General features: G+C 41.5%; 1 protein-coding gene across 1 annotated transcript in view; it reads left to right on the top strand.

The window, feature by feature from the left end:
• polq (polymerase (DNA directed), theta) overlaps positions 1–21,853 on the top strand; it is a 69,494-nt gene extending 47,641 nt beyond the window's left edge. The window contains exons 22-30 of the mRNA XM_052014252.1: positions 3,516–3,690; positions 9,515–9,641; positions 10,199–10,317; positions 10,726–10,910; positions 12,533–12,644; positions 13,305–13,429; positions 17,239–17,398; positions 18,553–18,668; positions 21,496–21,853. Of these exons, the coding sequence (XP_051870212.1) occupies positions 3,516–3,690; positions 9,515–9,641; positions 10,199–10,317; positions 10,726–10,910; positions 12,533–12,644; positions 13,305–13,429; positions 17,239–17,398; positions 18,553–18,668; positions 21,496–21,612 (1,236 nt within the window). The 3' untranslated portion in view covers positions 21,613–21,853. The remainder of the gene's footprint in view (positions 1–3,515; positions 3,691–9,514; positions 9,642–10,198; positions 10,318–10,725; positions 10,911–12,532; positions 12,645–13,304; positions 13,430–17,238; positions 17,399–18,552; positions 18,669–21,495) is intronic.
• The last annotated feature ends 199 nt before the right edge of the window (positions 21,854–22,052 follow it).

Below are 22,052 nucleotides of genomic sequence, written 5' to 3'. Positions count from 1 at the left end.
GTGGTAGAGGTGGGTATAATTATAGTGTCTAAAAGACAATTGGACAGATACATGGATAGGAAAAGTTTAGAGGGATATGGGCCATACAAGGGCAAATGGGACTAACAGACAAATCTGTTGGAGCAACTCAATAGGTTGAGCAGCATCTGTTGGGGGTGGGGGAAGGAAGTGTTGACATTTTGGGTCGAAACCCTGCATCGGGACTGAGCATGGAGAGGGAAGATGGCCGGTATAAAGAGAGAGGGGAGAGTGGAGAGGCGGGAGCCCAAGAATTTGGTGGACTGAGGAGGGGTGATGACAGGCAGGTTGCACTGGGTAGCGGAGGGGAGGGGCTGGTGGAGTTGGGAGACAGTGGCAGGTGGATGATAGATAAGAGGTAGACAAAGGCTGGGGGGGGGTGATGAGGCAGATGGAAGGAGGTGGGAGAGGGGAAAGTGAAGATTGGAGACAGCAGCTGGAAGGTGATGTGGAAACACAAAGGGCTACCAGTGCTGGATTCTGCTCAGTAAGGGAAGTGTTAATGGGAGCCATTAGGAGAGAGAGGTGTATGGCAGTTGGAACTGGAACCAGATAGGCGAGGGGCAGGGGAACGCCTATGTGTGAACTGTGTGTGTAGTGGGTAGATGGAACCAGGAGGGGCAGGTGGACGAAGATGGGTGAAGGGGGGAGCTGGAATAGGGGTGTGGCAAAGGGGACAAAAATGGGAAGACCGGAGGAGGATTGGAGAAAATGGTGGGAGGAATGGGGGTGAAAAAACCCCACTAGAGGAGAGGGTATTGGAAAACTCAGTGTTCCTGCCATTGGGTCGTAGACTCCCCAGACGATGCTCCACTAGTTTGCTTTGGGCCTCTCCCTGGCGGTGGAGAAGGCAGAGGGTGGACAGGACGGTGTGCGATGGGAAGGGGAACTTGAAATGGTATGCAACTGGGAGCTCGGGATGGCCATTGCAGACAGAGCATGGGTACTCTGCAAAACGGTCGCCAGTCTGTGCTTGGTCCCTCCGATGTAGTGGAAGCCACATCAGGAGCACTGAATTGCAGTAGATGAGGTTGGAAGAGGTGCATGTGAATCTTTGCCTCACCTGAAAGGGCTGTTTAGGTCCCTGGATGATGGTGAGGGAGCCGGTGCAAGGACAAGTGTTACATCCCCTGCAGGGGAAAGTGTCAGGGAGGGGTGGGTCGAGAGCAATGAGCAGACCAGGGATTGACAGAGGTGGTGGTCCCTGCGGAAAGAGGTGGGGAGGGGCTGGTGGTGGGGTCTCATTGCAGCTGGTGAAAATGACGAAGGATGATATGCTGGATGTGGAGGCTCGTAGGGTGAAAGGTGAGGACTACGGGAAATCCGTCTCTGTTCTGTCTGGAGGGAGGTGGGGTGAGAGTAGAAGTATGAGGAACAGAAGAAATGTGAGAGCGAGCTCCGTAACCACAGCAGAAGGGAAGCCATGTTTCCTGATAAAGGAAAACATTCCAGATTATCTGGAATGGAAGATCTCATCTTGAAGGTGGAGATGGAGAAACTGGGAGAAAGGAATGGCATTCTTACAAGACACAGAGTGGGAAGAGGTGTCATCTAAGTAGCTGTGGGAGTCAGTAGGTTTATAGTAAATGTCAGTGGATTGTTTCTCCTGAGCTGGCAAAGGTGATAAGACTGATGAGTTCTGCTGGGTGCAGGAGGCAGCACCTATTGCAATTGTCAATGTAACAGAGTTAGGGAGTGGTATTAGAGAAGGTTTGGAACAGGGACTGTTCCATGAGGCCAATGAAAAGACGGGTATAGCTGAGGCCCATGTGGGTGCCCATGGCTACACCTTTGATTTGTGAGAGGAGTCAAAAGAGAAGTTGTTCAGGGTAAAAACAAGTTCAGCCAGGCAGATGAGAGTGTTGGTGGAGGGGAACTGGTTGAATCTTTGTTGCAGAAAGGAGTGGAGAGCTTTAAGACCTTCGTGATAGGGGATGGAGGTGTATAAAGTCTGGGCATCCAGAATGAAGATGATGCAGTGGGGGCCGGGAATTGGAAGTTGTCAAAATGGTGGAGGGCATGCGAGGTGTCCTGGATATAGGTAGGAAGGGACTGGACAAGGGGAGTCCAGGTAGGAGGAGATGAATTTAATGGGGCAAGAGCAGGCAGTGACAATGACAGTCTTGTTTGTGGAGGTTGGGCAAGAGATAGAAGCAGGAAGTGCGGGGCTGGGGAACAATCAGATTGGAGACCGTGGAGGGGAGATCTCTTGATGTGATGAGATCTGTGTCAGTGGGATGTTCATTGGTGGGGTCATGGTCCAGGGGTTCGTATGAGGAGGTATCTGAGGGCTGTAATCTGGCCTCTGCAGGGTAGAAGTCAGTCTGCCAGAGTACAATGGCACCACCCTTGTCTGCGGGTTTGATGACTAGGTTGCAATTGGTGCAAAGTGATTGGAGGGCTGCACGTTTGGAGGAGGTGAGTTGGAGTAGGCCAGGAGAGTCGAGGAGGCTGATGTCATAACAGCAATTGCAGATGAAAAGATGAAGAGAGGGTAAAAGGTTCAAAGGTGGTGTCCAAGAGGGAGGGGAGTATTGGAATTATGAGAAGGGTCATCAGTGGGGGCTGAAGACTCCTTGCCAAAGAAATGGGCACTGAGACGACAGAAGAAGAGCTTGAAATCATGACAGGCCCCGAACTCATTGAAGTGTGAGCAAGGGGGTACAAAGGTGAAGCCTCCGCTGAGGACTGATCACTCGGCATCAAAGACAAGGAGTTTGGGGGGGCAGGTGGATGGTGAAGATCCAGCAGGGGTTGGAGCTGGGGCAAGGTATGGGGTCAGAAGAGGGAGAAACTCTCTGTGACCTTGACTTCCACCAACAAGCACCAGGCTACCGTCTGTTACAGATTTCATCACGTCAAGAGATCTCCCCTCCACAGTCTCAACACCGCACTTCCCACTTCTATCAAATGGGAATAGCTCAGAAAGGCACGTTGGATGAGTTGAGCCAAAGGGCATGTATCCGTGCTGTATAACTCTGACTCTATGGAACATCAATAAATGTCCTTGAAAAGGACTGAAATAAATACTGAACACAAATAAATACTGAACACGTAACCTTCGAGGATTTTTTTATTGGCCCAGCAGGCAGCAGTATGAATTGATAACGTATGCTCTGTCACACAGGCTACTTAAAATCTACACTGAAATAGCCTGGAAGAATACCCCAATATTATAAACAACTCAATGTACACAGTCATCAGTTTCTGATGCATTATCAAAATACAAGAGAAATTAGATTTGCTTGAAATATAGATTAAAGTGAAGATTAAGTCAATGGTAAATACAAAGATAGAGATCCTTCTAAGACTTCGATATTGTTGTGAACAATATGGACAAGGAGAAAACTGATATTTTCCAGCATCTGCAGTCTCTCTTGTGTTTCCATTTTGCTGTATAATATTGCTTTTAGTTTGCTTATAAAAGCACTACCTCCAAAAATAGGAATATTTCTTTCCTTTCATTCTCACATTTATTACACCATTTTATATTTCAGGAGGTATTGGAGAAATTGAAGCCACTTCACCCTTTACCAGGTTTAATCTTGGAATGGAGGAGAATCACTAATGCAATGACCAAAGTAGTGCTCCCTCTGCAACGAGAGAAACATCTCCATGCTTGGCTGGGAATGGAAAGGATCTACTCCATCTCACAGACGCACAGTGCCACAGGTAAATGTGGCTTTCACTTTGACCCAGTTACTCCCAATGTTAAAATAAAGGGAGATAGGTTAATGTGCTTAAAACTGAAATATAGGACGTCCAGTAGGTCGTTTGGCTCATCTGTTGATACTTTAATTCTGGGCCAGAACTTCTGCTAAGTGGAAGGCACATGACCTCTTGGAGTAGGCCATCTGGGTGCAGACTTCTGATGGAAAGCTGGATCACAGCTGATTCATGGGCCCAGCGTATTCTTATTCTGACATATACAAAAAAAAGGTGGTAATTTTTATTTAAAATTATTCAGAAAAAATAGATCATTAGAAAATACTTGGAGCACTAGAACAGAAGCAAAGATAATATATTCAACTCAAATAAAAATTAATTTACTTGCTACTTGAGCATCAGTTGGCAGCTGGACTTGCACCAGGTTAACTTGGTACAAATGGGCAGATTTCTCAACCTAACTGCTGGGCAATCAGTGGAGGATTGTGCTTGCCCTGTTGGTTCCATGAGAACTTCAATGTAGGAGTGCAGGAATCCCAAGAATGGTGATCGGATGAGACCTCACCTGTACTCGGGAGTCATAAGAACATAAGAAATAGGAGCAAGAGTAGGCTATGCAGCCCTTCACTGAGATTATGGCTGCTCTTTTACCTCAGTGCCATTTTCCAGCACTATCCTCATATCCCGTACTGGGCAGAAATCAATCATTCTCTGTTCTGAATGAACATAATGACTGAGTTTCCATAGCTTTCTGGGGTATAGTATCCTGAAGGTTCACCACCCTCTGAGTGAAGAAGTATTTCCTCTTCTCAGTTCTTAATGACCTACCTGTTATTTTCAAACTGTGCCTCTTGGTCCTAGACTTGGGAAACATCCCCTCTGCATCTAGCCTGACAAACCTTCTTAACAATCTTGTAAGTTTTGATGAGATCTCATCTTGTTCTTCTAAATTCTAAAGAATACAAGGGACTCTGGAATGGTGTGTTGCCTCCCTGGTACCAGGGTCCAGGATGTCATGGAGTGGCTGCAGAACATTCTCAAGCGGGAGGGTGAGCAGCCAGAAGTCGTTGTGCATGTTGGCACAAATGACGTAGGTAGAGAGAGGGATGATGTCCTGTGGAGTGAATATAGGGAGCTAGGGAAGAAGTTAAAAAGCAGGACCTCAAGGGCAGTAGTCTCTGGATTACTTCCAGTGCTACATAGTAGTGAGGGTATGGATAGGAGGATATGGCAAATGAATGTGTGGCTGAAAAATTGGTGCAGGGGACAGGGATTCAGATTTTTGGACCATTGGGATCTCTTCTGGGGCTGCAGTGACCTGTACAAGAGGGATGGGTTACACCTGAACTGGAGGGGACCAATATCCTGATTGGCAGATGTGCTAGTGCTGCTAAGCTGTGTTTAAACTAGATTGGCAGTGGGGTGGGATCCCAAGCATCAGGAAAGCAAATGAGAGGCTGGAAGGTGATGCAGAGGTCAGTGACAGCAAGTTGAATAGGAATGGCAGGGAGCGAGGAAAGCCTATTGGATTAAATTGCATTTAATTCAATGCAAGAGGTCTGACGGGTAAAGCGGGTGAACATAGGACTTGGATAGCTATGTGGGACTGGGATGTTATAGCCATTACAGAAACATGGCTAAAGGAGGAACAGGACTGGCAGCTTAATGTTCCGGGGTACAGGTGCTTTAGGTGGAATAGAGGCGGAAGAAAGAGAGGAGGGGGAATGGATTGCTGATTAAGGGGTATGTCAGCAGCAGCAGTCAAATGAAATTACTGAAGGATTATCCAGTGAGGCTCTATGGGTGGAGCTGAGAAATAAGGGGATGATCGCATTGTTGGGATTGTACTATAGGTCCCCAAATTGTCAACAGGAATTAGAAGAACAAATATGCAGGGAGACTCTGCAGAGTTGTAAGAATAATAGGGTTGTCATAGAAGGGGATTTTAACTTTCCTGACATAGACTGGGACTGCCATACTGTTAAGGGCTTAGATGTAGTGGAACTTGTTAAGTGTGTTCAGGAAAGTTTCCTTGGGCGACTGTCACGAACCAACAACAAAAGAAACACACTGAGCATGATTCAGTGTTAAAAACTATTTTATTAATCACTACTTATGATAATACGTAAAATAAAAGTAAAAATGTTAGTATGTTAGAATTCAAAAATGTTAAACCTCGAACGTTAACCCCAAAACTAAACTCTTCGTGTGTGTGTGTGGCAAAGTCCAAAACTCCCAGTTCCGGAATGGTTCTTAAAGTTCAGTTCCGCAAGCCATAAGGTGAAACATGAGCAAGGGCTTCTTCAACAACCACCGTTGTCAGAAGATAAGACGTAGATGTAGAAAAACATAGAGAGAGTACATACGAAATCCAAATGTTCCACGATGGAACCCAAACGACACTTCAGTGTTTACTCAGTAGTGACTTCCTCACCCTGAAAAGCATCCGAATCGTGGTCGTCCACACACAAATACCTGTTTCCTTCTACAGGTCAGCAACAAAGTGAACTCCACCGCATTACTTCCAACTTCCATACATGGATTTCAGTAGCAAACACAGTTATTGTTTCTCATCCATCGATAGAGAAAACAAGCAGGCTGGTGTCTCTCTCCCTTCTCTCTCTCTCTCTCCTTCTTTCTTCTTCTTCTAACTTCTTCAACAACGTCATTACGTCCTTTATCTTCTATTGACGTAAGCACGCCCCACACACACATACACACACACTCTCTATCTTAAAGGGACTTTCACTGAGTCCGTAACACAACATATAGAGGCCCCTACTAGGGAGAGGACAAACCTTCTCTTGGGTAATAGAGTGGGGCAGATGACTAAGGTGACAGTGGGGGAGCACTTTGGGACCCGTGACCATAGTTCTATTAGAACATAGAACACTACAGCACAGTACAGGCCCTTCGGCCCACAATATTGTGCCGACGTTTTATCCTGCTCTAATATCTATCTAACCCTTTCTTCCCATTTCTCTATTATTCATGTGGCTATCTGAGAGTCTTTTAAATGTCCCTAATGTATCTGACCCCACAGCCTCTGTCGGCAGTGCGTTCCACGCACCCACCACTCTCTGTGTAAAAACAAAACTTACCCCTGACCTCCCCCTTATACCTTCCTCCAATCACCTTAAAATTATGCCCCCTTGTGTTAGCCATTGTCACCCTGGGAAAAGTCTCTGACTGTCCACTTGATCTATGCCTCTTATCATCTTGTACACCTCTATCAAGTCACCTCTCATCCTCCTCCTCTCCAAAGAGAAAAGCCCTAACTCTCTCAACCTAGCCTCATAAGACATGCTCTCCAGTTCAAGCAGCATCTTGGTAAATCTCCTCTGCCTCTAAAGCCTCCACATCCTCCCTATAATGAGGTGACCAGAACTGAACACAATACTCCGAGTGTGGTCTAACCAGAGTTCTATAGAGGTGCAACGTTACCTCGCAGCTCTTGAACTCAATACCCCGACTAATGAAGGCCAACACACCATATACCACCTTAACAACCTTATCGACCTATGCGGCAACCTTGAGGGATCTATGGATGTGGACCCCAAGATCGCTCTGTTCCTCCACACTACTAAGAGTCCTGCCATTAACCTTGTATTCTGCCTTCGAATTCGATCTCCCGAAGTGTATCACTTCACACTTTTCCGGGTTGAACTCCATCTGCCACTTCTCAGCCCAGCTCTGCATCCTATCGATGTCCTGTTGTAATCTACAGCAACCTTCTACACTATCCACACCACCACTAACCTTCGTGTCATCAGCAAACTTCCTAACCCACCCTTCTCTATTAGTTTTAAAATAGTAATGGAAGGGGACAGAACTGGTCCATAGGTTCACATTCTTAACTGGGGCAAGGTGAATTTTGACGGGAGGAGACAGGAGCTCGCAAAGGTTGATTGGAGTAGGTTGTTTGTGGGCAAAGAGACCACAGGCAAGTTGGGAGGCTTTTAATGGTGAGATAGTGAGAGCTCAAGGTCTGCATGTCCCTGTTAGAGGGAAGGGCAAGGCTGATAGGAGTAGGAAATCCTGGATGACAAGGGATATTGAGGCCCTGGCCAGGAAAAAAGAAGCATGGGTCAGGAACAGACAGCTGGGATCAAGCGATTCCCTGGAGGAGTACAAGAGATGCAGGAGTGTACTCAAGAAGGAAATCAGGAGGGCAAAAAGGGGGCATGAGATAGCTTTGGCAAAGATGATTAAGGAAAATTCAAAGAGATTTTATCAGTATATTAAGGGGAAAAGAGTAACTAGAGAGAAACTAGGACCCTCAAAGGCCATAGGGACATCTTTGTGTGGAGCCACAAGAGATGGGCAAGGTCCTTAATATTTATCCTCTGTTTTTACTGTGGAGAGACATGAAGACTTCGGAACTAGGAAAATAAATGGGGAGGTCTTGGGGAAAGTCCACGTTACAGTACAGGAGATGCTGGATGTCTTAAAAAGGAATGAAGACAGACAAATCTCCAGGGCCTGACCATGTATATCCAAAAACAATGTAGGAGGCTAGAGAAGAAATTGTGGGAGGCCTGGCTGAGATATTTGCATCATTGTTAGTTGTAGGTAGACTGGAAGGTAACGAATGTTGTGCCTTTATTTAAGAAGGACGGCAAAGAAAAACCTGGGAATTATAGACCAGTAAGTCTAACATCTGTGGTAGGTAAGTTACTGAAGAGGATTCTGAGGGATAAGATGCGCATACATCTGGAAAGACGAGTCGATTGGGGTAATTTGCATGGCTTTATGCGTGGGAGGTTGTGTCTTACGAACATGATTGAGTTTTTTGATGAGGTGACCAAGAAAGTTGATGAGGGCAGGGTGGTAGACGTGGTTTATATGTACTTCAGTAAGGCTTTTAATAATGTTCCATATGGTAGGCTGTTCTGGAAGGTTGGATCATATGGAATCTAGGGAGAGCTGGCAAATTGGATACACAATTGGCTTGTTGGTAGAAAGCAGAGTGTGATGGTGGGATAGGGGACAATGAAGAAGGTTATCAAAAATTACAGGGGGATCTTGATCAGTTGAGTAAGTGGGCTGAGGAAATGGAGTTTAATTCAGATAAGTGCAAGGTGTTGTATTTTGGAAAGTCAAATTCAGGTAGGAATTTCACAGTGAATGGCAGGGTCCCAGGGAGTGTTGTGGAGCGGAGGGACCTTGGAGTACAAGTACATGGTTCACTGAAAGTGGAGTCACAGATAGACAGGATGGTGAAGAAGGCTTTCGGTACTCTGGCCTTCAGGGCAGTGAGTATAAAAGTTGGGAGGTCATGGTGCAGTTGTACAGGCCGTTGGTGAGACCACACTTGGAATATTGCATTCAGTTTTGGTCACCCTGCTGTAGGAAAGATGTTATTAAACTGGAAAGAGTGCAGAAAAGGTTTACAAGGATGTTGCCAGGGCTTGAGGTACAGAAACTGTTTTTGTTTGGGCCATAATATGGGAAGCAATAAGGCTAGTATAACCTTCGGGAGTTTTGGAGAACCTTAGTAGAACTTTAATTCTTTAAAGTAGGGTTTACAAAGTTTGTAAGATGTGAAATGTTACCATGTGGGATTTCATTCCATTCTCTGATGGCATTGTACACACTGCCTTTGCCATTTTTAGTAAGGAATAGGAGAAGAATAGCAAAATATTACCTTGTGTGAGATTTATGACCTAATAATTTATATTAAGTTTTTCCTTCTGATACATAATTTGCTATTGTGAATGCATGCTCTGCAAATGCATATTTATTCATTTCTATTAATTCAAGGGATGTGGGCTTCACAGGCTGAGCCAGCATTTAGTTGCCTTTATTATAACCCTATTATTTTAAAAAGGTCGAATCAGTTTCACTGAGCCAAATCTGCAGAACATACCAAAGGATTTTGAAATTGAAATGCCATCAGTGATCAGAGAGAGTCCCCCCTTCCAAGGAACAAGCAACATTGTACTTACACGATCCAGGTAATACTTCAAGTAAAACCTTGTAAATCTCACCTGATGTGAGGAAAGTTATTTTTCAGTTGTGACTTTGTGATCTCCATTTATTTTCACTTTGAAATGCTGGTGAAAAATAAATGTTTAGGTAGAGCCATTTGGTTACTAAATGGACCATGTGAGAGTTTGAAGGATGTTTAGCGAAATGTTTTGTACATAACAACTGGTATAATGTTAATTATGTTTCTGTGATTTTCCCTTGTATCAATCATTAAAAAGTTCTAAAATTGAAGTAAAATTTGCAAGTTCTTATTCCATATTATTGTCAGCTACATTACAGTCTTTATTAGGCAACCTGATCTGTGTGGTCTAAAGCACCTGCAACTCATCGGCATGTAAGTTGTAAATACAAGCTTTTTTGATAGAGCATGTCTTGCTTTGTAATCAGCCTTGCATTTGTAACTCCTCTGTTTTTTCTGTGGTTTATTTAACACATAGTGGCATTGTACAATAATTAGCACTAATACGATAGAGGAAGAGTGTTGCAATGCTTTTAAATTTAACTTCATATATTTATGTTTTAGGAGAAGGCAAGGCCACAGCATAATACCATTATCTGGAAAGGCCACAATGGGTGATGGAAAGACCGATAAAGGCCTGCCATTTGCTGTCAGTATAAGGCATGCTTTTATACCCTTCTCAGGTAATTTGGATTCTCTTTTTATAGAAGTAAAATTGTTATTAATGGGATTACTTCAAAATCCCTAGCAAATGACCAGGAACAAAAACTGACTGCACTTCCATAGGTACAAACCCACAATGAAATGAAGTTTGATCATTCGTAGCAGATTTATGTTTATCCCAGGCTGTTTTTGCACTCATTGTTAAACTGACACATCTACTTAGCTTCCTGTTGCTGAAACTTGCTTTCTTCAATTAGTGGATTAGATGGGCATAAGCTGCTGCTGCTGCTTAATAATGATGACTGGGTCTTGTGCCTCTGTATCTTTAAATGAACTGTTTCACAAAGTTATTATCAAACAACGTCTGCATATCATGAATGGGTTGTGGATTAAGAAACTAACACTAAATAATTCACTTTTCCTTGAAGGTGGCCTGATTTTGGCAGCAGATTACTCTCAGCTGGAGCTACGAATTCTGGCTCATCTTGCCAAGGATAACAGCCTTATTCAGATCCTAAACAGTGGGGAAGATGTGTTTAAGAGCATTGCTGCAGAATGGAAAATGGTGGAGCCAGCAGCAGTAAGTGACGAATTGCGACAACAGGCCAAGCAGGTCAGTTGAAAGTCAAGATATCACTAGTGTACTTTCACAATATGATGTAGGTAACATGAATAATTTTGCTTCCAACTGAAAGCAATAGTGTAAATTTTCTATGAAAAATGAAAATTTGAACTATTTTGAGTAAGGCCTATCCCTCTGAGCAAAAGTATTGACTTTTTTTTCCAGTTTGTATTGCATGGCAATACTGTGTATTGTTCTTTCCCCTTTTATCAAACCAAGATATTCACATTGATACTAGTGGAACATATAAATCGGTACTTTTTTTCTGAAATTCAAACCTACTGTTTTAATGAATATCTTTGACTTTTGTTTATATAAACCACAAACACTTGCCAAATATTCTATGATTAAAAGTCAGTTAATGTATTGTTCAGTTATATAGCAAAGCAGTATATTGAGATGAGTTTATGTAGTTGTATGATTAAATTATGGGTAGTAAGTAGAGAGGTAGCTGGTAGAGCTGCTGCATCACGGCTCCAGTGATCAGGTTTAATCCAGATCTTTGGTGTAGTCTTATGTGGAATTTGCATGTACCCCCTGTGACCATGTGGGTTCCCTCTGAGTGCTCCAGTTTCCTCCCACATTCCAGAAGCTTGACAGTTTAATTGGCTACTGTAAACTGCCCCTAGTGTGTGGGTGAGTAATAGAATTTGGGGGAAGTTGATGCGAATGTGGAGGGATTAGTGTGAACAGGTGCCTGATGGTTGATGCTGACTTGGTGGCCTAAAGGACCTTTATCATTTTCTATGATTGACTCTTTCAATGAGTGACAAGGAAACTGGATAAATATGTGAAAGAGAAAAAGATGTCATGGATTTGGAAAAGATTGGGTGTGTGGGACATAACAAAAGAATACCCTAATACCAGAATACAACATGAAGTGAACACCATAAAATGGACATTGTGGCATGGCTACATGCACAGGGCACAAAGCAATATGACCACACTGATGTGGTGTGACATGGACAACACAACCTGATGGTTACAATGCAACATAACATGAGCAGGACACAAAGTGATGTGGTCACATAGTCGCAACATAAATAGAAGCGGGAGTAAAACATCCACCGAAACATGTTCAGTCATCCCATCATTGTGGGTGATCTTGTCATCAGGTCTGCTGTTATGCCTCACCTACCCATTGCATCTGATTTTTCTGGTGCCTACAAATCCAGCATTCTCAATCTTGAATGTACTCAATGAATGAGAAGTTCTAAAGATTTACAATCCTCTGAACAATGAAATTTCTCCTTAGCTTAGTCCTAAATGTCTGACCTTTTACTGAGACTATGCCCTCTGGATTCTACATCTGCAGTCTCTTGTGTCTGGATTCTGCTGCTTGAGAATGCAGTCTCTTGGCATCTATCTAACTAAAAGGATTGCTCTTTGAAAGAGCCGACATGCACCCAGTGGGCTGCATATCCTCCTCCCATGCCTTACTATTGTGTGATTAATAACTACTTTTTATTAAAACTAATTACTAGCTTGTAGACTCAATGATTTATAAGCAATGAGTTTCTGTTGGTATCAAGTAATTAATACTCATGTAATCTTGTGTATTGTCTTATAATTGCTCTTTGACCTCTAATGTGTTAGTATCCTTTCTCCTTTAGATCTGTTATGGTATAATTTATGGGATTGGAGCCAAGTCTCTCGGTGAGCAAATGGGCCTGGATGAGAATGAAGCAAGTCGCTACCTAGAAACATTCAAGTCTCGCTACAGAGGTAAAGGAATCTCTGCTAATTCTCAGAGCAGTGGGAAGAAACCAATCACTGTGAGAGAGAGGTTTCATCATTGCTTTAGCTTCTTGGATTTCTGATACAAGTAAACACCCACAACTTCAAGCCTCGATGTTTTTAGAATCCATGGCTTTGAAAAGAATAAGGAAGGAAACCTTCTTAACATGTTAAAGCAACATGAAGTTGAGGGGTTATTGTGACAACCTGCTCTTATTCAATCTTGCGATGTAGATGTCATTGACGTGGTTAGGATTCATTGCCTGCTTGCCTTGAGACACACAGGTTGCTGAGCCATTTTAGAAGGAAGTTGAGTGAACCACCAAGGCTATGTGGATTGCTGAATGGCACATTTGTTTCCTGAAATGACATTGATAAATTGAGTGGATTTGTGTGACATACCAGTAGTTTGATTGTCACCATTACTAATGTAGCTTTTTATTTCTGATCTATTTAATTAAATGCTGCAGCTGAGAAATTTAAATTTGCATGTCCCCAGATCATTATTCCAGCAGGCTTCTGGAATTTAAAACCACAGTGCTATTATACGCCATAAATTATGAGAATATGCAGGTTCTATCTCTTAATTTAAAAAAGAACTTTTTTTTTAAAGAGTTAACATTTTTCAAATTAACCATTTTTCTGTAGGGATTCAGGCATTTCTACGGGAAACAGTAAAAAGTTGTCAGGAAAATGGATTTGTTCAAACAATTCTTGGCAGGAAACGGTACCTTCCAGCAATAAAGGATCACAATCCTCATGTTAAAGCTCACGTATGTATTTTAGTTTACTGACTCTGACTGCATAATCGTATGGGTAGACCTTGTTCAATGGAGACTTAATTTCTACAAACTACCTCCAGTTATGGATGTTACTGCTGTGGTGCTGACACTGTCATAAGACATGAGCAGAATCAGGCCATTTGATCATGGCTGGTTAATTTTTCCTCATTCTTCTGCCTTCTCCCCATAACCTTTGATGCCCTTACTAATCAAAAACCTATCAACCTCTGCTTTAAATATACCCAATGACTTGGCCTCCACAGCTGTCTGTGGCAATGAATTCCACAGATTCACCACCCTCTGGCTAAAGAAATTCCTCTTCATCTCTGTTCTAAAGGAACGTCCTTCTATTCTGAGGCTGTGCCCTCTGATCTTAGACTCTCCCACGACTGGAACCATCCTCTCCATGTCCACTCTATTCCAGGCCTTTCAACATTCGATAGATTTTAACAAAATCCTCCCTTATCCTTCTAAACTCCAGCAAGTACAGGCCCAGAGCCATCAAATGCTTCTCAAATGTTAATCCTTTCATTCCCAGGATCATTCTTGTCAACCTCCTCTGGACCCTCTCCAATGCCCAAATGGCTCATAATACTCCAAATGTGGTCTGACCAACGCCTTATAAAGCCTCAGCATTACATCCTTTTATATTCTAGTCCTCGCGAAATGAATGCTAACATTGCATTTACCTTCCTTATTACCGATTCAACCTGCAAGTTAACCTTTAGGGAATCCTGCACTAGGACTCCCAAGTCCCTTTGCACCTCTGATTTCCGAATTTGCTCCCCGTTTAGAAAATATTCTACTCCTTTATTCCTTCGACCAAAGTGCATGACCATATACTTCCCTGTGCTGCATTCCATCCCACATTCCAAAAGACATACAGGTTAGGAAGTTGTGGGCATGCTATGTTGGTGCCGGAAGCAGGCTGCCCCCAAAACACTAAGCAAAAAAGACGCATTTCACTGTGTTTCAATGTACACGTGACTAATAAAGGTACCTTATCTTATCTGCCACTTCTTTGCCCATTCTCCCAACCTGTTCAAGTCCTGCTGAAGACACCCTGCCTCCTTAACACTACCTGACCCTCCACCTATCTTTGTATCATCCGCAAATTTGGCCACAAAGCCATCAATTCTGTCATCCAGATCATTAACATATAACACGATGAGTAGCGGACCCAACACCGACCCCTGCGGAACACCACAAGTCACTGGCAGCCAACCAGAACAGGCCCCCTTTATTCCCACTCTTTGCCTTCTGCCAGTCAGTCAATCTTCTGTCCACGCTAGTACCTTTCCTGTAATACCATGGGCTCCTAGCTTGTTTAGCAGCCTCATGCGTGGCACCTTGTTAGAGGCCTTCTGAAAATTCAAGTAAACAACATTCACTGACTCTCCTTTGTCCATCCTGCCTGTTGCTTCCTCAAAGAATTCCAGCAGATTTATCAGGCAAGATTTCCCTTTAAGGAAACCAGGCTGACTTCAGCCTATTTTATCATGTGTTTCCAAGTACTCAGAAACCTCATCCTTAAGAATAGGCTCTAACATCTTATCAACCACTGAAGTCAGGCTAACTGGCCTATAATTTCCTGTCTTTTGCCTCCCTCCCTTCTTAAAGTGTGGAATGACATGTGCGATGTTCCAGTCCTCCGGAACCATTCCTGTCTAGTGATTCTTGAAAGATCACTACTAATGCCTCCACAATCTCTTCAGCTACCTCTTTCAGAACCCTGGGTGTAGTCCATCCAGTCCAGGTGACTTATCTGCCTTCAGACCTCTCAGCTTCCCAAGCACCTTCTCCTTAGGGCAGAAGTGAGTGTAGTAAAAGCGACTGACTCTCTTGAATTTCTGGCATGTTGCTGGTGTCTTCCACAGTGAAGACTGACATAAAATACTTATTCAGTTCATCCATTTCTTTGTTCCCCATTACTACCTCTCTAGTGTCATGATGTCCACTCTTGCCTCTTTTATTCTTTATATATCTGAAAAAACTTTGGTAACCTCTTTTATATTATTGGCTAACTTAACTTCATATTTCAACTTCTCTCCCTTGTTTTTTTGGTTGCCTTCTGTTGGTTTTTAAAAGCTTCCGAATTCTCTAGCTTCCCACTAGTTTTTGCAATATTGTATACCCTCTCTTTTGCTTTTAGGCTGTCTTGGACTTCCCTTGTCAGCCACTGTTGCCTCATCCTCCTTTTTAGAATGCTGCTGCTGCTTTGGGATGAACTGATCCTGCATCTTCCAAATTACTCCCAGAAACTCCTGCCATTGCTGCTCTATCGTCATCCCTGTTAGGATCGCTTTCCAATCAACTTTGGCTAGCTCCTCTCTCATGCCTCTGTAGTTACTTTTATTCAGCTGTAATACTAATACATCTGATTTTAGCTTCTCCCTCTTAAATTGCAGGGTGAATTCTATCTCATTATGATCACTGCCTCCTAAGGGTTCCTTTACCTTAAGCTCCCCAATGAAATCGTGTTCATTGCACAACACTATTTGCTAGTGCCCAGTAATTGAATGGCTCCCTATCTCTTCAGCATCTGTTACGGCCAAAGTCTTTTTAAACATTTTTGTTCAGCAAATTGGAGTCCAGCTGTAGTAATATTTGCACCATCCTTCCCAGAAACTTATTCTCAAAACAGGATTTGCAAATTGAAAGTTATTTGTGCTTATTCTTGATATGTTTTGGCAAGGACCTTTCCTTAAAGTGTTCTGTAACTATTTGAACTATGAAAAAAAAAGCCTGTTGCCAATATCTGTGGTCTGTATGACAACACCTATAAAACAAAGGAACAAATTTGATTTTATTGCTTAGGAATTGCATGAACATGACAAAAGCTAACCTTTAACGCATTTGTATTGCAAGTTTGGTCTAAACTAGCTGTGTAAATTCAGACTTAATGACAAATCTAAAAATTTGGAAGAATGATGATTACGTTGGATTAGTAGACAATCTTGCATCAACCTTAATCAATGTAGTGAATAGGATGGCAGTCCAGATGAAGGGTCTTGACCCGAAATGTCGACTGTCCATTTCCCTCCATAGATGCTGCCTGGCCTGCTGAGATCCTCCAGTGCCTTGTGTGTTGCTCCAGATTCCAGCATCTGTTGCAGTCTCTTGTCTCCAATGTAGTGTCTGACCTTGCTTACAAAGTGTTCAAGGGCTATGTTGGACTCCCTAAGCATTATTGAAAAACTTAAGATATGTTGTGAGTAAACAGACTTAAACATTTTCCACAAATGATAAAAGGCTTCAATGATAACTAATTGAATGCTGAATGTAATTGCTCCAATCAGCTCGTGCAGTTGGTCATCAGTATTGAGCTACGGGCAAGTGTGGCTTTAGCCACGTAAACTTAATAATCATCCCACACGCTGAAATACTATTCAAGCATACTTTCTCAGAGTTTAATAAAAATTAATTGGGTTGCCTAGATAAACCACAACCTTGTATAGATCTACAGTTGATAACTAAAACTGCAGATGTGTTCAAGAAGCTCCCACTGAAACTGACAGAGATTGTGATATCCATAAACTGAAATTAAGATATTATTTGCAAAACAAATTCCAAATGTGAGTATACAGTATTTAATAATTAAAACTAACACACTTGCTTAACTTTAAAGCCAAGCTGTTTATTTAGAGTTGTTTTGTATGTTACAAGAATATTTTCTCGAATAGAGCATCTGTCTTATACACCCCAATGCCCTTTCAAAAATAAGCTTGTATGTGAGCTTGCCGTTTAGACACAATTATGTACCCTTGCAAATTCTTATTTTGATTACTGTATCCCAACAGGCTCAGCGACAAGCAGTGAACACCACTGTACAAGGATCAGCAGCTGATCTGGTAAAAATAGCTACTGTTAATATTCAGAAACGATTAGAGGAAACCTTCCCCTCTGTTGCCAAATCACATGGTCACTGGATGTGTAAGGTTCATGGAGACCGAAGACTGGGTGAGAGCCAAATTGTCTTTTTACCACTTCTCATAGGAGCAGTGAACAATCTATGGACTTTTCTTTGACCTCTGTGCCTAATCTGCCACTGAACTAAATTAGAGATGTACTTGTTGGAGGATCCTGATGGCTTTCAAATCAATATAACACATTCACGTAATATGTTTGGTTTCTGAGGGTAACGGAATTCTTTATAGTTTAGTAATCAATCCGAGGTGGGACTGCAATTTATGGGAAGAAAAATTGCCTACAATTCTGGAATAAGAAACAAGTGAAATTCATTATTTTATCATATACACTTATTGCCTTTTCTAGATGTACTGTGCTTAATTGCCAGTTTAATGGTTTTATCAAACTCAGTTCTTGTAAGCTACAATTATGTGTTGTTTTTCCCTGGACTGACTAGCCTGAGCCATGGATTCATAATTCTGAATGAAACACAAATTCCAGCTGCAAAAGCAGTTGGGATAGGTGGGGGAAAAAACCCTGCTCAAGCCTGGTTTTTGCATCAGTTTAGCTGAGGTGAATCATATAAACTCATATGAGTAGTAAGGGAACATAGCTCACTACTACAATGACTCTTTGGCAAGAATGAGTTTATATGGGTTGGATAAAAATATTTTTAAATGGTTCTTTAATTTGCACTGCACCTGTTATCTAAGGGATTAATGCTTCCTCATTTCACTCACTATTAGTATTCCATAGGAGAAGCATGACCAGCAGCACTATCTTCCAAGCAATTATAATGGAGCAATATAATACTTCCTTTCCCTTATTCAAAATAATCCCTGATGTTTAGGCAGCCTGAAAATTGTCTTGTCCATGTGGTTGTATTTAAGCATTTGTCTATTCATTTGTATTCCCTTGTCCGATATAAAACAAATTGTTGCACCAGTGATGCATTGAACACCTATGTACCATTCACAACAGCTCCAGTTCTTGCCATCATTTCATGGCATAATACTGTGGGAAAAGAGATTTTCTGTGGAAGTTATCCCATAAAAATCATATTGAATTTAGTGTAAAAGAATGAATTTGATTATTTTCTTATATTGTCATTTTATTTGATGATACCATGTTGAGAAAATGAGAAATCAAATTGAGTTGAATGGCTTCATAGTTTGTGAATAAGTGACATTTACATCTGTATGTAGGTATCACTGAAAAGAAGAAACAGCGAGAAATGTTACAACCAGAAAGCGGAGGTTTTTTCATCTTGCAGATGCATGACGAACTCCTTTATGAAGTTGCAGAGAATGATGTAATACAGGTGGGATTGTAAAGAATTTGTCATTATTCCCATAAGTACTTGCTTCACACTCAAAATACAAATGTGAAACTTGGAAACAAGCCACTGGGATTCTAAATTCTGCCATGATTGCAGAAACAAAATGCTATGATGGATTTGCTAACTCATTAGTGAGGCTGTGCAAGGTTTTGCACATCTCATTATAGAAGCTATATGGATTGCAAAATCACTGAGGACCAGGAATAAATGGATTTAGTTATATTTACAAAAAAAAATTGCAAAAGGCTTAAGGATAGATCCAATAGAAATGCTCAATTAATGCACCACAGCTTGGTATGGCAATTGCTCTGCCTGTGACTGCAAGAAACTGCAGAGCAGTTGCCATAGTAAGCTGTGGACACAACTCAGCCCATCATGGAAACCAGCCTCCCCTCCATGGACTCTGTCTATACTTCTCGCTGCTTTGGTAAAGCAGCCAGCATAATCAATGACCCCACCCACCTGGGCATTCTCTCTTCTTCCCTCCCTCATTAGGCTCAAGGACAGCTTCTATCCAGCTGTTATAAGACTATTGAATGATTCCCTAGTACAATAAAATGGACTCTAGACCTCACAATCTACCTTGTTATGACCTTGCACCTTATTGTCCACCTGCAGTGTAGCTGTGACACTTTATTCTGCATTCTGTTATTGTTTTACTTTGTACTACCTTAGTGTACTGTGTAATGAATTGATCCGTATGAACAGTATGCAAGATGAGCTTTTCACTGTACCTCAATGCATGTGACTATAATAAACCAATTCCAATTCCTAATTAGTAAATAGTTAAATAAGGGGATACATTTAAGACTGATTACTAGGAATGGTGGCAGGATTATTTTCACACAAGAGTTATATGCATTTCTGCACATAATCACAATATTAAAGGAGGAATTAGACACCAAAATCATAATTAATGGATATGAGATTGATATAATCCTACAAATTTTCTTTACCAAAATGTCTGCAGTTTAATGATAACTTAAGGAATAAAATTGACTTGATTAGTTCAGAAAAAGGTGATGCTGAATGTAATCCTATCTATTTTAACTTGTTCCACCTCCGAGCCCTTTCTCCATACCCTTTGTTTTTTTTCTTCACTATATATTTATCCAATTCCCTCTAAAGGCCATAATGGAACCTGTCTCCAACACATCTGCAGGCAGTGCCTTTCCAGATTCATGCTACCCAAGGAAAATTCTCTTCCCTCTTTATGTCTCTGACCTATAGTCCTCTACCATTCCATCACTGGGAAGAGTTCCATTCTCCAGACCCCTCGTTATTTTATCCATTTATGTCATGTCTCCCCTCAGCCTTTTCTAATCTAAAGTAAATAGCCCCAGCTTCTCCAGGTCAAAACCCTTTGAGTTCAGCACAACTTCCCTGTTTTTATTACCCGTGTTGATAAAGCCCCAAATCATGCCTTATTAACTGCTTTCTCAACCTGCTGTTCCACTTTGTGCAAACATACTCCCAATCCCTCTGCTCCTGCACCCCTTTTAAAGCAGCGTCCTTTTTATTCAATGATGTACCTCCTCATTCTTTCTACCAAAATGCATCATATCCTCTCTCTCCACAGTAAACTATATCGGTGCAGCTTCCCATTCCACCAGCTTGTTTATATCCTGCTGCAATCATTTATTATCCTCTTCACTACACCGCCAAGTTTTGTGTTATTTGCAAATTTAGTAATTGTGCTTGTATGACCCCCAAGTCCAGGGCATCAGTGTAGGTCAAAAAACAAAATAATGGCCCCAACACCATTCCAATGGTGACCTCTAGTCACTTTTCTCCAATCCAAGAAACCATTCACTATGACTCTCCATCTGTTACTTGGCCAACATAATTTGTGTCACATGCCCCATTTAAGCCATGAGGTTTGATTTTGTTAATAAACCTGTTATGAAGCACCTTATCAAAAGCCTTCTGGAAGTTCATGTACGTCACATTGGTCAGATGTGATTTGTCCTTAATACATCTGTACTGACTGGCCTATAGCTGCTAGACTTACTCTTACTCCCTTTTTTGAACAAATGAGTATTATAATCGACTCTAAAGCTTTGGCACCACATCTGTATCTACAGAACATTGAAAAATTATGGTCAATGCCCTTGTGATTTCCTCCTATCCGTCTTTTTATCTCTGAAGAAGCATGCCATTCAGTCCTGTTGAGTTACCAAAAGTTCAGCCAAATTATGTAACATGCATGCTATTAGTTTATAATGGATCCAGTGTTTCAACTATCTCCTCTTGCTTTGGAAGACCCATATCCTTGGTGAAGAGAGAGGCAAAGTATTCTTTTGTACCTTAACAATGCCCTCAGTAGCCATGTGCAACTTTTTTTTTGTTCTTAATAGGCCCTACGCTGCGTACTATCCTTTTACTATTTATATGCCTACTTTTGAACTCTCTTATATTTTCTTGTTTTATTTTCACTTCCTCTTTTGTAATCAGCCTGGTTCTATATAGTATTTAGAACTGGACATTTGCCATACATGGGTTTATTTGCTTTATCATCTCTCTCTCTCTCTCTCATTATGCAGGGAGCTCTGGATTTGTTGCAAGGGAAAAACAGTATGACATTGAAGCACCAGTTGGGCTGAATCAGATGAGATTAATTGGACTATGCTGCAGCACAGCTGCTGCAATCTATGAAGGGATAATCTGTGTTGCTCTGTTGCATTTCTGTATTTCAGTAGAGATCAACAAACCAGCCTTTGCCCTTTAAGCTTTCCGATGTGAATTAGATGATTGCTGATTACATTGAGTTACTGTTCATCTTACCCTCCCTCATTTTTCTGCTCCTCAGGTTGCTCAGATAATGAAAAATGAAATGGAAAATGCCATGAAACTGCTGGTAAAACTCTCTGTCAAAGTAAAGTTTGGTCCCAGTTGGGGCAATCTTCAGGACTTAGCCTTGTCATGAAGAACTTGACAAATTAAAAAATGTAAATTAATTAATTTATTCTATACTGATTGATATATATATAATATAATTATAATATAAGTTAATAAATGGTGCTACTTAAGATAGTTTCAAGAAAATGGAAGCATGTTTTGGTGATTAAGTTAGAATATCTTTTTAATGAAAGCAGATCGTTAGATTTTCAACAATGAATTGCTGACATTGGTTAATGATATTTAGTGATCAGCTTGATAAAAGGATTTTTCTATATACTGCAAGTTAGTGGAAAACTCATTCATACAAGAATTATTATTATAAATAATAAATTAAGTTTTTACAGACTTCAAATATCCAACATCTGTAGGGTTTAGCTAAATAGACAGTAATTTTCATACAAGCAGGATTTGACCCTTTTTGAAAACTTGTAGCTGAGATATCTATTAGTCATGTTAGACAACTTA

Source organism: Pristis pectinata, chromosome 4 (genome assembly GCF_009764475.1).
Source record: "Pristis pectinata isolate sPriPec2 chromosome 4, sPriPec2.1.pri, whole genome shotgun sequence".
Classification (NCBI taxonomy): domain Eukaryota; kingdom Metazoa; phylum Chordata; class Chondrichthyes; order Rhinopristiformes; family Pristidae; genus Pristis; species Pristis pectinata.
The sequence above is the reverse complement of the archived record's forward strand: the minus strand, read 5'-3'. Positions and strand labels throughout refer to the sequence as shown.